At 40.1% G+C, this 14,312-nt stretch overlaps 4 protein-coding genes across 7 annotated transcripts in view; 3 read left to right on the forward strand and 1 right to left on the reverse strand.

The window, feature by feature from the left end:
- LOC104817963 (homeobox-leucine zipper protein ATHB-15) overlaps positions 1-3,115 on the reverse strand; it is a 6,111-nt gene extending 2,996 nt beyond the window's left edge. The window contains exons 1-10 of one of the 4 annotated variants that reach the window (XM_010547370.2): positions 2,706-3,115; positions 2,427-2,580; positions 1,875-2,141; positions 1,358-1,517; positions 1,150-1,250; positions 906-996; positions 559-654; positions 327-440; positions 159-242; positions 31-82 (exon numbers count right to left, since the gene is read on the reverse strand). In XM_010547370.2, the coding sequence (XP_010545672.1) occupies positions 31-82; positions 159-242; positions 327-440; positions 559-654; positions 906-996; positions 1,150-1,250; positions 1,358-1,517; positions 1,875-2,083 (907 nt within the window). In that variant the 5' untranslated portion in view covers positions 2,084-2,141; positions 2,427-2,580; positions 2,706-3,115. Of the gene's footprint in view, positions 1-30; positions 83-158; positions 243-326; positions 441-558; positions 655-905; positions 997-1,149; positions 1,251-1,357; positions 1,518-1,874; positions 2,581-2,705 lie in introns of all 4 variants that reach the window. The other 3 variants (XM_010547369.2, XM_010547368.2, XM_010547371.2) reach the window with 3 other exon arrangements.
- A 1,513-nt stretch (positions 3,116-4,628) lies between these two features.
- LOC104817965 (nuclear pore complex protein NUP35) lies at positions 4,629-6,873 on the forward strand. Its single transcript, XM_010547372.1, has 4 exons — positions 4,629-4,735; positions 5,236-5,827; positions 6,011-6,122; positions 6,332-6,873. The coding sequence occupies exons 2-4, from the start codon at positions 5,256-5,258 to the stop codon at positions 6,638-6,640; spliced, it is 993 nt and encodes a 330-aa protein (XP_010545674.1). The 5' UTR covers positions 4,629-4,735; positions 5,236-5,255; the 3' UTR covers positions 6,641-6,873.
- A 558-nt stretch (positions 6,874-7,431) lies between these two features.
- LOC104817966 (CASP-like protein 3A1) lies at positions 7,432-8,424 on the forward strand. Its single transcript, XM_010547373.1, has 3 exons — positions 7,432-7,678; positions 7,781-7,916; positions 8,033-8,424. The coding sequence occupies exons 1-3, from the start codon at positions 7,467-7,469 to the stop codon at positions 8,246-8,248; spliced, it is 564 nt and encodes a 187-aa protein (XP_010545675.1). The 5' UTR covers positions 7,432-7,466; the 3' UTR covers positions 8,249-8,424.
- Positions 8,425-8,826: 402 nt separating this feature from the next.
- LOC104817967 (probable inactive ATP-dependent zinc metalloprotease FTSHI 2, chloroplastic) lies at positions 8,827-13,515 on the forward strand. Its single transcript, XM_010547374.1, has 11 exons — positions 8,827-10,321; positions 10,463-10,635; positions 10,928-11,029; positions 11,107-11,271; positions 11,388-11,528; positions 11,805-11,963; positions 12,089-12,174; positions 12,296-12,374; positions 12,590-12,712; positions 12,817-12,873; positions 12,979-13,515. The coding sequence occupies exons 1-11, from the start codon at positions 8,983-8,985 to the stop codon at positions 13,207-13,209; spliced, it is 2,655 nt and encodes an 884-aa protein (XP_010545676.1). The 5' UTR covers positions 8,827-8,982; the 3' UTR covers positions 13,210-13,515.
- Positions 13,516-14,312: the final 797 nt, after the last annotated feature.

The raw sequence follows: 14,312 nt of genomic DNA on the forward strand, positions 1-14,312 counted from the left end.
GAAGCATCTCGGCTCTAACGAAATTCTGAACCGGTGGCATATTAGGACCACTCTGAGTGTTCTTAAGAGATCTCTCACACACCTGTAGTTTAATAAACCATGTGAAAAATGGGTTGCTCAAGAAGAAGAGAATAGACACGAAAAGATCGCTCACTCACCACAAGGCTGCCATCTTCTAGAACAGAGGTATAACGCAACAGCCAGAAATCTCGTGGTGGAGCCAATGTAGTTGGTGCATAGAGCTGTGTATTCATTCGAGAAAATGATAATAATAATGGTAAATGTTTTCAAATAGTGGAAAAGTTATCGTTTGAGGTGTTACTAACCTGCATATAAAGAAGCTCGATGGTTCCACCATTTGTGGTTGGCAGCACATTTAAAACGTCCACAGCTCGGCACTCGCGGAACCATGAGGACCGATCCTTGACGATTTCTGCAACCTAAGGAAAAAAAAAAAGAGAGAAAACATAATAACATATCATCTTGGTAAATATGAATACACAGCCAAAAGAACTCATCGAATCAGATGAGAAAGAGAATTTTCTTTTCAAGACATACCCTCGTAGGCTCAAGGCCGACCAGGCCGCAAGCACGTGCTGCTACCCCGGTGCAACCATGAGAAATAGCAATGATTCCAATGGAATCCGGACCAGGCTGTTACCCAAAATACAAGAAACCAATTCAGGCAATAAATAAAACCTGTCTTGTATACTGTATAGCACGTAGTTAACAGAAAGAAACTTAGAAGAAGTATGAAAAAACCATTGGCTTCTTGAAATGGACCACACAAATCCTACAGGAATGTAAATGCATATAGTAGGAGAAGACGGTTTTTTTCCAGGAAAAAAAGTACAAAATTAGAACAAATATACGCATAAAATACCATGTAAATGTCAAGGGTATACCTTCATTCCAGGCATCTGGACCCACTCAACAGCAGTTCCAGTCGCCTTCGAAAGAAACTCTGCTAAAGTTTCTTCTGCAATGGACAAAAGCCTGAAAGCATAATTTCATCATTTGAACTCAGAACAGTACCACTCACATCTATCTCTTTCCCATGGACAGATAAGCGTTGGAAAACAAAGTGGACACTAAGTTATAATGACTTGGAAAATGACTCAATAACCATTTTCCCACTAAAGTACCAACCCTGCAGGACTAGCATCTCTTGGAGGATTCTGTGATGCCAATTGTTGTTGACCACTCGTCACCGCCGATTCACAGCTTGGGTCTTTAGCTGGAAGTGATGTCTGAAATATGGAATAAAATTGAAAACATAACAAAAGTCTTCTTCTCTAAGCTAGAAACATGAAGATATTCTACTCAAGCTGATCATGTAAGCAATTATAATTCTTACATTCTGGGTATGTTGACGGAAGTAACTGTTCTCGTAGACCAGTTGTGATACTTGCTTCTGCAACCTATCGTTCTCCTCCATCAAGAGCTTATTCATGGCGGTCATCTTCCGATTCACAGATTGAAGCCGAGAGGCCTCCTTCCTCTGCTTCTCTCTGCATCTGAAGTATTAAAAGATACATGTACAAAAGCAGCATTAGTAACATAAAACACACTTGTAGGACAGAAAATAGCATTTTAACATTATCCAAAGAAAACATAAAGCCATTGAAAGATTTCTACCGGGCAAAGCCCAAACGTTCTTGTAGTCATTGGAAAGTCAGCTATGGGCGATTGGAATAGCAATTAAATAGATGACAGAATGATAATAAAGTGAGGAGTCAGGACTAAACAGCAAACAGGAAGAAATACCTTCCATTTGAAACTGCATCTAAAACACAAGGAACAAGAAAGATGGAGCACTCGAGAAAAAGTTTATCTCCTCCTTTCTAAAGTCAAAGTAGATAAAAATATATTACCTTCGATTCTGGAACCAAACTTTGATCTGTTTTGGCTCGATGTTAGAGAGAATAGGACATTCCCTAATCAACTGCTGACGGCGAATTGAACTCGGTTTGGGACAGTCATGATACAGCCTCTCAAGTGCTTCAACCTGCTCAGGTGTGTACCTTACATATTTCCCGTTGTCCAAACTCCCGGCTTTACCATCCTTGTAGGACATTTCCATTACTCGGAGTGCTTCTTATCAACTCAGTCACAGAATTCACCAAAACGCTAACACCCCTCTAGCGCCCAGAAACCAAATTGTATCCTTTACAACAGAATCAATTCTTTCACCTCAAAGGAACAAACTTTATGCAGTTTATGAAGCTACAACACATACAAATTATGGACAAAGAGCCTATTCTCCTTCCCCCAAACTCGAGAACTATAGTTACGCAAACACAATTCTAATCAAACACCTGAGTAGAAAACATACACCAAAAGGTCCTCAATGCCCGCCCATTGCAGACTTATCTCTCTACCACTTCCAAAGCTAAATCGCACAAAAGGGTTGAGAGTTGCATTACCGCATATGTCAGAGATGTGGGTTTCAGACAATGACAAGTACTCCTGCCAACTCAACACTTCACAACATGAGAAGATTTCATATAACCTCTTCAGGGGACAAGTTATCCTTCTTTTGTCGACTTTAAGGCAAGAGCCCCAAAATACAAGAACCCCCTGCAAAAATTTTCCCCAAAAGATTACAACTTTCGCACTCTGCAACACCAAAAAAGATCCGACCGTTCACGAAAAAGGGAAGAAACAACGCAACACGACACCAAAAACAAGGAAATGATAGAAACCTTTCCTCGCGATGGTACACAACCAAGCCACCGAGTCGACTCAGACTAACACCCACCAAAGATTTCTCAGTCTAACACCCAACTTATTTCACCACTTCCATATTTTCTTTCCATCTCCGAGTTCTCATGGGACCAGAACAAAATTCAAAACCCCAAAATCAAGCCGAAGGGGCAAGAGAGAGAAACCAGAAGCTAGGCGATGAAGAAGACGCGTGTGAGAAAAAATCATAGAGCTACTACTGTGGACAAGTTATCTCCTTTCCCTTTTTTTGGTTTCTGGGTTTTGCTCATCACAACCCGATCTTCTTTGCCTTTTCTTCAATTCCTTTTTTTTTTATTTTATTAAATTTGCTTTCTTTTTTATTCTCCAATTTACGAATTTGGTGGGTTTGCGATTCTGTGGGGAGCTTTTTCGTTGGCCATTTCTCTTTTGGTTTATGCTCATTGGCACATCGCACAGTCGCACAACAGCTCACGAGCCTCGGCCTCGAGGGTAAAAACCAAATCCCACTTTTTTTTTTTTTCCAAATTCTTTTACTCGGCGAATTCTCGAAAATGACCCTGAAGCATGAAGATAATTTCGATAACCAGGTTTGCAAGTAATGATTGATCCGTTTAGTTAAATTCGAATAATGTGACCGTTTTATCTAAAGAGTTATTGAGTTTTACTAAAGTAGTTAGGAAAATCGAAAATTTTGAATTATAAAATTAAAATTAAATATTTTGTATCTAGAATTCGGTTTGAAATTCAAAATTACGGTTTTGATGATAATTGATTTCATTGTTTTTATTTTTATATTTACAAATAAAATATTGGTTTTAGAACTTAGGATGTTAATTTGATAAATATGTATAGGATTAAAAATCATAGAATATTTTTATTTTATGGTTGGACGATATATATATATATATAATATTTTAATTGATATAAATACGTAACAATTCAACCAAAATAATCCAAACAGTATATCTAAACGCTGTAACGCGTCATCCTCCTCCGAAAATCATGGAGATTAAAATCAGATTTTATGTAAAAAATAAACCCACAAGCTTTTTAGTAAAGGAGATTTTTGTTCTTTAAAAAATTGAAATATGGTAGTGGCAAAATCGTAAATAAGAGGAAAAAGAGGGGTAAAAGGGGAAGGAGCAAAATCGTATAAAAATACCAAAGGCGTGGGAGAGGGGCTCTGCGTAGGCGACAGAGACAGCATCATTATGGTTTTTGCATGCGTCTCCATCTTAAAGCTGAAGCTACTCTTTTTTATTTTCCCCCTTTCAATATATATATATATGTATGTATGTATATATATATTTCTTATTCAGAAATTGTAGTATTTATATATGTGAAAAAAATGCATGATCACAAAACTATTTTCACTTCATAAAAAGATTTCAAAATAAAATATGTGTTTTTTGTTTGCTGCAGCGCACTCATTGGTTTTGCTTGATAAAGTTTAAAAAAATACACCATGAAAATTTTGTAATTTTTATAAACCTTAAAAAATGTGCAAAACAAAAATTGAGATCAAAATTGGATATAACCTTAAAAAACGAATCGAAATTGATATTCATTTGAAATATATTTTTTTTTTTTTCAAATAGGCGAACCAAATCAAGATGAATTCAAGTCACTATCCCATTTTTTACTTTTATTATTATCAAATGTAAAGTAAAGTAAATATTAAGAAAGAACAGTTATCTGACTGGGCCGAGTTAAGGTCATAGGTATATGACCCATATTATTAATGGACCAAACCGGACCGGACCGGATGTGTCCGTACCGTCTCCGCCGAAAGTATAATAAGCCCAAAAGCCCGAGGTTATGGAAAACGCAATCGCAAACGTGAACGCGAGGTTATTTTCGTCAATTCCTTTGAAACTTTTGAAATTTTTTTTTGCTCTTGTCCGATTCAAAGGCTCCTCCTGGTCTAGGGTTATTATATTTCTTCCCTCCGCGCTCTCTAGCTCGAGCTGAGCGCTTCTCAGATCCCTGGAGAGGAAATTTCTGAAATCTCCATCGCCATCTCCAGGTATCCCCCCCTCTCGTATTCTTGCGTTTGTTTGATTATGATTCGCGTATGGATAGAACAGAGCATTTGAACTCGATTTCCAGTGCATAACTTGTGCTTTTTTGAGGAATTTGTTCTCTTTTTTCGTATCTTTGTTTTTTCATTGGATACATTTTCGGATTCGATTGCTTATTGCGTTTCTTTCGGCGATTCTTGGAGAAAGCCTCGCTGAAGGGAGTGTTTGTGTTCCGCTTGTACTCTTTGTTCTCGGTCTGAGCTTGGACCTTTCTTCATTAGATTGTTTGCTCTGAGAATTTTTTTTATTTATTTAGATTGATGATTTGAATCTGCTTATTGTCTTACTTGGGGGCGAATGTAATTTTTTGGCTTAATTTTCAAGATTTTCAACTAACTCCAGTTTAGTTCTGGATCATTTTCTTATTTCGTGGCTAAAATTTGCATAGTCGATGATGCTGTTGTTGTTTAATACAATTGCTTGGGTAATGACTTTTACTTCGCAGGGGATATTTTTGGGGTAGGAATGAGTGCTACAGCGCATAGAACTCCCAGATCAGGGAGGCAATCTCTGCTTTTTCAGGATTTAGCTTCACCAATTTCTGCTCGGAGAGGAAGGTTCTCGACCCCGGGTCAAGCAGCTGCTGTATCTGCTCTATGGCGTGAAAATTTTGGGGGCTCGGATCTTCCGCCTCCTCCGATGTATACTTTGGAAGATCGGTCGGATTTCTCTCCCGAGTCTGGGATTGCAGACTACTCGGCATCGCCAGATATCAAGTCTGACAAAAGATCACCTTTCCAGAGTTCTGGAAAGGATGTCGTCACTCCGGCTAAAGGCAATGGGAGCATGTCTTTTTCTCTACTGAGTGCACAACAGAGTCAACAAGCTTCGGGCAGTTCAAATTGGTGGTCGCCATCAAAGGCTAGTAGTAGCACCGAACCGGATGACAAGGGAAAGGGTTCTCCCGTCGAGGGAGTGATTCAGCCTGGCACATTGGTCACACTTCCACCACCGAGAGAAGTTGCTAGGCCAGAGGTGCAGCGGCAGAGCATACCCACTGGGAACCTTGACGAAGAGGAGTGGGTCACTGTCTATGGGTAAGGTTTATTAAACTTCTTGCTCGGTTTCTTTCTCCCTGCTCTGTGTATGATACTATGAGTGTTTCTTCTACTGTCCTGTCTCCTTGTTTTCTTTTCTGCTTTTGCCGGTCGTATTTGTCATGTTGCTTTGCTACTGTTTGTGCAGAGAAATAGGAACTGATCATGACAACTATTTTTCAGATTTTCTCCAGGTGATACAAATTTGGTATTGCGGGAGTTTGAAAAATGTGGTATGATTTTGAAACATGTTCCTGGTCCGAAGAATGCCAACTGGATGCACATCCTGTATCAGGTTATTGTTCTTTCTTCTCAAAGCATCTGATGCTTGTAGATGTGTTTGCATCATGTATGAGTCTCTTGTTCACACATAGACTTCCAAACCCAAAACTAACATTCGTAATCATCGATATATTGTTCAAAACATGCACAACCACCGCCTTTTTCATGGATTTCAATGGACTGGCATAACAAAAAAAAGCTCTTCCTTTACGTTTTTCGCAGAACCGATCCGATGCACAGAAGGCTCTGAGCAAGAACGGGATGATGATCAACGGGGTTGTAATCGTGGGTGTAAAGCCAGTGGATCCGATGCAGAAGCAAACGTTGAACGAGCGATTAAACAACCAGGGGTTCATGCCTTTACCTCCACCCTCCAACAGAAGCTCCGAGTTCAACAGGTCGAGGCCCTCGTCCCGTCCCCATTACGTTCAAAACGGCGGCAGCACGGTTGCGCCTCAGCCAGGAGGAGCCATGGCCTCTCCGTCTAAATCGCTCGTCTCGAAATTCCTCGACCTTATGTTCGGAGTTTAGCTTCTTCGTCCGCTTCTCCTTGGCTTATACACACCACACGGTATCGTAGGCATTCTCGGGGGTGATTCATCTACAGAGAGAAGAAAAATGTTGAAAGAGTGAAATTACGAGAGATCTCGGAAATGTGTTTTGAACTGCTTAATTGTTTTGTATCGACAATTGTTATATGGGTAAATCGGATGGTCAAAATTTTAGGGAATATATATATATATTGACCTGAATTTGTTATTTCACGTCGATTTTTACCGTATACTACAAAAAATTTATTATGCAAGTCTTGAATTTGTAATATATTTAAAAAAACGTTGGATTGTGATAGTGTCAGAAACAGCCACTATATGTAATTAACGTGCCCGTTTTAAATTGTAATTTTGTTCTAAATTATGAGAGGTAAACAGGATACCCTTGTAAAAAATACATAATTATTTTACAGATTTTTATAAGATATTACAACCTTTTTTTACATGTTATTACAAACTCAAGACCAATAATTTTTTAACGTTACGGGACTAAAATATGAGATGAAACAACTAACTGGAAAACGAAAATTTGGGGATTTTCCCTCAAATTTATTTAATTGTGGAATTTTGTATTGGCACAAAAGGGGAGCTGTTTTATTTTCCTTTGCACTGACTACAATGACCTGAGAGCTCACGGGCGCTGTTTGACCCTCCAGTATATTTATGCCACGTGTCAAATTCACGGACAACACCATCACGAACAAGTTTATATATATGGGTCTCAGGTTACATGCAAATCGAACTCAAGAAACACGATGACGATGGCGAAGAACATAGAGCATGCACCGTCGTCGGATGACGTGGAAATGGCCGTGAAAGAACCAACGGAGAATGACGTCATCACCATCGGAAGTTGCCGGAAAAATGACGTGGCAATGGTGGTGATGAGGGTGATATGCGTGGCGGCGGCGGCGGCGGCTGTGATGTTTATGGTCACTGCCCGTCAGACTAGCGTTGCATCTCTCTATGGCTTCCAACTTCAGCTCCACTCTGTCTGGTCTCTCTCGGATTCACTCGTGTAAGCAACTATTATTCTCTCTTCCCACAATATCATTTTAATATAAAATATAAAAGTTATAATATATATATATATGATATTCATTTTCCAACTGTGTTACAGATATCTAGTCGTCGTCTCATCAGCGACTGCGGCTTACTCGTTGCTCCAACTACTCATAAGTGGAGCAAGACTCGTGAAGAAACGCCCTGTGATTCCGACAAGACACCAAGCCTGGTTCTGCTTCGCTTCAGATCAAGTAAGCAGTTCGTGTTTCTAACGTATTTATGACCGTATACATGCATACGTATTCTTGGAGTGTCTTGATTGCGCATTTTTGTGCATGCATGCATGCGCGCATACGCACGTACGTAGATATTCGGGTACGCGATGATGAGCGGAGGATCGGCGGCGCTGGGAGTGACGAACATGAACAGGACGGGGATAAGACACGTTCCTCTTCCGGATTTCTGCAAGTCCCTTGACCGCTTCTGCGACCGTGTCGCTGTCTCCGTCCTCTTCTCCTTCCTCGCCTTTCTTCTCCTCTCCGCTTCTTCCTTCCTCGACGTCTTTCGCCTCTCCCGAACTTGAAACTACGTACCATCGATCTAAAAACTTGTCGAGAGTTAACGTAATTCTAGAGTCTTACGAATTCAAATCTATTGTATTTTGGTGTATTTTCTTTGGTAATATATGTTTATCCAAGTTGTTTGTGATTTCATCATGGATGCGTCTAGAATCCGATAATTAATGTTTTTTTGTTTGGTTAAAGGTGCATCAATCCGATAATTAATGTGATGATTTATGAGATGTTAGCCTATGTGATTTTGCTATTAAATCAATCTTCTTTTAGAATTTTCATATTTGAATATTATTATGCAGTATTTATATGCCATCTTTTAATCCAAAAAACGTTAGACAGACCAAAAAAATCGATACCCGTATGAATTAACGAGAGAGAGAGAGAGAGAGAGAGAGAGAGAGAGAGAAGTCGAATAAGCGTTTCCAAAGACGCCGTTTTCAAACGCAGCGTTTGCTGAATCGCCAATCGAAAACCCACGGAGAGGAGAGAGCCCTTGTGAAATTATGTTGGGCCAAATGGGCTTTCTGATATTGATACATGGAAACGACGTCGTTTGTGTATTTCCCCTTCGCGAGATTTCACCCCGAGTTCTCTATCTCTAAGCTTGAATACTGAGCTTTAGCACGAAGCTCCTCTTCCCTGCGATTCAATGGCGGTTTATCAAACTCTGCTTGCTTGTTTTCTTGCTTTTCAAGCCTTTATGTAAGCGAATTTTGTCTTTACTTCGACCAAATACATAATCATGGCTTGTCGTTTCCCTCTCCATTCTTCGCCACACCCTCAATTCGTCTCTCCACAATATCGTCCGATAAACCGACGATTACCGAGAAATTATCCGTCAATTTCATGCAAAACGAAATCAGATGCGAACGATGTTCATGGTGATGGGGGCGGTAACGACAAAGCTAAAGAAAACCAGGTAAACCTTCTCGCCATACCCGTGACACTCACAGTAATCTCCGCTTCTCTGGCTCAACCATCTCTCGCGGCAACGAAAACGTCGGAGAGGAAGAGGGCTCAGAAGAAAACCCAGGAAGCTTTGACCCCGGAACAGCTAAAACTCTGGTCCAAAGACCTTCCTGTTGTGTCTGATCGTATACCGTATAGCGACATTTTGAGCTTGAAGGCCGAAGGGAAGCTCAAACATGTAATAAAACTTCCGGGTTTGAATTTACGGCAAAAGGCAGAGCCAGTGTTAGTAGTGTTAGAGGATTCTAGAGTGTTGAGGACAGTTTTGCCGTCTTTAGATGGTAACAAGAAGTTTTGGGAACAATGGGATGAATTAGGGATTGATTCAACGTGTGTTAATGCTTATACTCCTCCGATCAAGAGGCCGAATATGCCATCTCCTTATCTCGGGTTCTTATGGAGAGTGCCCGCATATATGATGACATGGGTTAAGCCTAAGAAAGAGTCTAAACGTGCTGCTGAGTTCAGGAGAATGAGGGAGGATTTCAAGAGGCAACAGAAGGAAGCTTTGCAGAGGATGAGGGAGGATAGAGAGATGGTGGAGAAATCGATGAGGGCACAGAAGAAGCAGGAGGAGAGGAAGAAGAAGAAGGCAATTAGGAAGAAGAAGTACCAGGAGTCGTTGCTCGAAGCAAGGAGAAATTACCAAGATATGGCGGATATGTGGGCGAGATTAGCTCAGGATCCTAATGTGGCAACGGCTCTCGGTTTAGTGTTCTTCTATATATTTTATCGTACGGTGGTGCTCAGTTATAGGAAGCAAAAGAAGGATTATGAAGACAGGTTGAAAATCGAGAAGGCGGACGCAGAGGAGAGGAAGAAAATGAGGGAATTAGAGAGGGAGATGGAGGGAATTGAGGGTGAAGATGATGAGGTTGAGGAAGGCAAAGGTGAGCAAAATCAATACCTGAAGATGGCCAAGCAATTCATGAAATCGGGGGCACGGGTGAGAAGGGCAACAAATAAGAGGCTTCCTCAGTATCTTGAGAGGGGTGTGGATGTGAAATTTACCGATGTTGCCGGGCTTGGGAAGATACGGCTCGAGCTCGAGGAAATAGTGAAGTTTTTCACTCATGGAGAAATGTATCGCAGGAGAGGGGTCAAGATTCCAGGTAAAATTTTCGTAACATCCTTTGCTGCTAGTCTTATGGTAGTCATATTTCCTGCTTTATGTCGCTCTTCTTAGAGAAAGTTTACATAATTTCGATGTATATCATGGTCCATGACATTGTCAAGGCTGCATTTTCCTTTAGGTGGTATACTTCTATGTGGTCCGCCTGGGGTGGGAAAAACTTTACTGGCGAAAGCTGTAGCTGGTGAAGCAGGAGTGAATTTCTTCTCTATTTCCGCTTCCCAGTTTGTGGAAATATACGTCGGTGTTGGTGCATCTCGTGTCCGAGCATTATACCAGGAAGCCAGAGAGAACGTAAGTGTTATCTTGACCTGATCCTCGCCAGCATTATTGAGCTTGTACCGTTTTAGTATCATACAGTTCTTTTAGCTGCAATCAATGCAGAGAATGCTGGTAATGTTTTGTCGTTCTTCATACGTGATCTATGTGTAGTTTGTAAAACTCGGGCTCTTTTCAGATCGTCAAACAGATGACGTTCAATTGCGTTGGTTGGATCATTGAAAGGATTGTACTTGGCTGGATTTTGGGTGATTAAACATATCTTATTAGCATTTGCTTCACTGTTTTCCCTCTTTGGTTCATACAGGCCCCATCTGTGGTCTTCATTGATGAACTGGACGCTGTTGGAAGGGAGCGTGGTTTGATAAAAGGTTCTGGAGGGCAAGAAAGAGATGCTACTCTCAATCAGGTTTAAGGCACATCTGACCGTGCAATTCCTGCTTTGAGTTTTTGCTTGATGTAAATATCATACCCTTTGTATTACAGCTCCTTGTATGCCTAGATGGGTTTGAAGGAAGAGGGGAAGTCATCACTATTGCTTCAACGAATAGACCTGACATTCTAGATGCTGCCCTCGTGAGACCTGGAAGATTCGATCGAAAAATTTTCATTCCCAAACCCGGCCTTATTGGGCGCATGGAAATTCTGCAGGTAATGCTTAATCTTGTCATTGTATATATGCTCTCATACTTAATTGTTAAGAGTTTTGTGACATTTTGATTGACATAGGCAAGACCTATCTCTTCCTCTTTATTTGATCTGTTCAGGTCCATGCTCGTAAGAAGCCGATGGCTGAAGATGTGGACTATATGGCAGTTGCTAGTGTGACTGATGGTATGGTTGGTGCAGAGCTTGCTAACATTGTCGAGATTGCTGCAATAAATATGATGCGTGATGGAAGGACCGAGGTAGGATCTGTCTCTAAAACCCTATGTTTTTACATTACATACAGTAAGGGACTGGTTCAAATTTCGAAAAGAGAAATCATTAAAAGAAGGTATATGGAGAAAGCAGCTCTTTTTGTGACTTCCTAAGAATCTAGTAATCTGGATGGTTAGTCAAGGTATCTGAGTTGGATTTTAAGGGCTTAAATAACGTGCCCGGATAAGTTCATGATCTTTTTCCCCCCGGATAAACCAATTAAAGACTGTATACTGATAAAACTCTCTGTGATGATGGCATAGATTACAACAGATGATTTGTTGCAAGCTGCACAAATAGAAGACAGGGGAATCTTAGATAGAAAAGAGAGGAGTCCCGAGACTTGGCGACAAGTTGCTGTGAACGAGGCTGCAATGGCTGTTGTGGCGGTGAACTTTCCCGACCTGAAGAACGTTGAATTCGTATGTTTCTTCTTCTTATTCCTTCTCTTCAATTTCCATCTCTCTCAATTGTGGCTAGTTCGTTGTTTTGCTGCATGCAAATACCCTGGAAGGAGCTGTTCATATTCTTAACCGACATTGACCAGGTCACAATCAATCCTAGAGCAGGTAGAGAACTGGGTTATGTCCGGATGAAGATGGATCATATCAAATTTAAGGAAGGCATGCTTACGTAAGTTGGCTTAAACAGTTAAAAAGGTTACTTTCTTTCACGTAAACACTCGAAACTCGAGAATCTTTATGCAATTAGTAGGAATAAATTGGTCTTTTTTTGTTTCCTCGTTATAATACAGCCGACAGTCCCTCTTGGATCATATTACTGTCCAGTTAGCTCCACGTGCTGCAGATGAATTATGGTACGGTGAGGGGCAGGTAAGACGGTATTTTCCTTTCTCCATGATCCAGCAGGTCACATTCTTCTTCCAGTTCAATGATACCCTTGATATAAGGTTATATCTTCCGGTACAATAGTTATATGGCAAGTGGGTCTTTTTATCGGGTGACTTAGGTCATAACTGAGAATTCTATGGCTCGAATCTTTAGTTTTGCCTTGAGGGTACCAATCTTATCGAGCTAATTTGTTTCAGTTGAGTACGATATGGGCTGAAACAGCGGATAACGCAAGGTCAGCTGCTCGAACGTTTGTTCTTGGAGGCCTTTCGGACAAATATCACGGCATGAATAACTTCTGGGCGGTTGATCGAATCAACGTAAAGCCCACACTTTTGAAAAAGCCCACATCTTTATCTTTATCTCTTAGAAACAAGATCTGGAATGGGTTGAGTAAATTTGGTTGGGACCTTTTGATTTGCAGGATATAGATACAGAAGCGTTGCGGATATTGAACATGTGTTATGAGCGTGCCAAAGAGGTAGATAGATATACTACTACCCTGTCCTAGTGGTGCACGGTCGGCTACTTGGCTGTGAAACTAATGGCTGACACTAATAGTGTTATTTGAACCGTTGGAAATCAGATTCTGGAAAGAAACAGGAAGCTGATGGAAGCAGTGGTGGAGGAGCTGGTTCAGAAGAAAAGCCTTTCGAAACAAGAGTTCTTTAGTCTTGTTCAGTTGCATGGATCCATCGGACCGATGCCTCCGACCGTTCTTGAACTCAGGAGAATCAAACGCTTGCAGATGCACGACATGTTGAACAAACACAGCTCCGTCGCTCTGGGAAGAAGCTCCTGCGTCTCTGATCGCTGAAAACCCACCATCTTCGTGTTCCTCCGATCTCACAGAGAGAGGGAACAAGATATATTCGCGTTTGCGTTTGGGATATCCGTGACGCAGGTACCGGTGTCTGGAACGCCCAAAGCAAAAAGAAGACAACAATTCGGACATGAATTCTGCAATAATGGGGAGGGCAACGGTTCATCGTATACTTAAGTTACATTCGAATGGTATTTTTTTTAAATGATTTTGGGATATTGCCAATAATCCATTTTTATCTCTATTTCAATCTGAAATTGTAGGATAATTTGTCTCCCAATCCCATCCCATTTTGTTCTACCGCCCGCACAAATATACTGGATTTATATATATATATATATATATATATATATATATATATACACACATGGGTGTCTATATATACATACATACATAATATGCATATTATTATTCTCCACGACTGTGGTGTTTTGCCTAAAGTCAGTAGTGTCAACCACGTTGGGGGGTCCAAGAATCGTATGAGTTTTAAGGGGCGACTCCACCACAGTATTTAATTATTTAATTAACTTGTCATAATCTAATAGATTTTAACCCCAAAATAATATATGCTTAACGGTCCAACAAAAATGACAAATGACACTTTTTGGGATCAAAATTCAACCAGAGAGAGAGAGAGAGAGAGAGAGAGGTTAGTTGAATGGCCATTTTGTTCGCATGTCTACTCGCTCACCCTCTTTCCATGATTTTAAAATTTATTTAAAAAAAACATATTTTCAGAGGGTCTAAATTCCTAAACACAGACCCAATAAAAATTTAAGATTCTATAAATGTTTGTTATACAAGATAAATAATGTATATGGATTAGTCATAAGATTATGTACACCATGAATATAAAATAAATAATATATATATATATATATATATATATATATATATAGATTTTTTGTAAAACATGAATAAAGAAAAATATAAAATTTCGCGCAATCGCATTCTCGAGTAAAAAGATTTCAATGATCTCTGTCCATTTTGTTTTGATTAACCATCAACAGCCATTTTAATCATCAACATATTCGATAATCACAATTTTTAAGGAATGACTTTATAATTTTTTTTAAAAAAGGTATAGAAACATATGA

This window comes from Tarenaya hassleriana, unplaced genomic scaffold (assembly GCF_000463585.1).
Source record: "Tarenaya hassleriana unplaced genomic scaffold, ASM46358v1 Cleome28, whole genome shotgun sequence".
NCBI classification, from domain to species: domain Eukaryota; kingdom Viridiplantae; phylum Streptophyta; class Magnoliopsida; order Brassicales; family Cleomaceae; genus Tarenaya; species Tarenaya hassleriana.

Bases quoted from the DNA above. Each gene is read 5' to 3' on its own strand.
- LOC104817966 (XM_010547373.1), top strand. From the start codon at position 7,467: ATGGCCGTGAAAGAACCAACGGAGAATGACGTCATCACCATCGGAAGT. The intron at 7,679-7,780 runs GTAAGCAACTAT...ACTGTGTTACAG, and splicing joins TCTCTCTCGGATTCACTCGT to ATATCTAGTCGTCGTCTCAT. The intron at 7,917-8,032 runs GTAAGCAGTTCG...GCACGTACGTAG, and splicing joins TCTGCTTCGCTTCAGATCAA to ATATTCGGGTACGCGATGAT.
- LOC104817967 (XM_010547374.1), top strand. From the start codon at position 8,983: ATGGCTTGTCGTTTCCCTCTCCATTCTTCGCCACACCCTCAATTCGTC. The intron at 12,175-12,295 runs GTAAGTTGGCTT...GTTATAATACAG, and splicing joins TTTAAGGAAGGCATGCTTAC to CCGACAGTCCCTCTTGGATC. The intron at 12,713-12,816 runs GTAAAGCCCACA...TTTGATTTGCAG, and splicing joins GGGCGGTTGATCGAATCAAC to GATATAGATACAGAAGCGTT.
- LOC104817965 (XM_010547372.1), top strand. From the start codon at position 5,256: ATGAGTGCTACAGCGCATAGAACTCCCAGATCAGGGAGGCAATCTCTG. The intron at 5,828-6,010 runs GTAAGGTTTATT...ACTATTTTTCAG, and splicing joins GAGTGGGTCACTGTCTATGG to ATTTTCTCCAGGTGATACAA. The intron at 6,123-6,331 runs GTTATTGTTCTT...CGTTTTTCGCAG, and splicing joins GGATGCACATCCTGTATCAG to AACCGATCCGATGCACAGAA.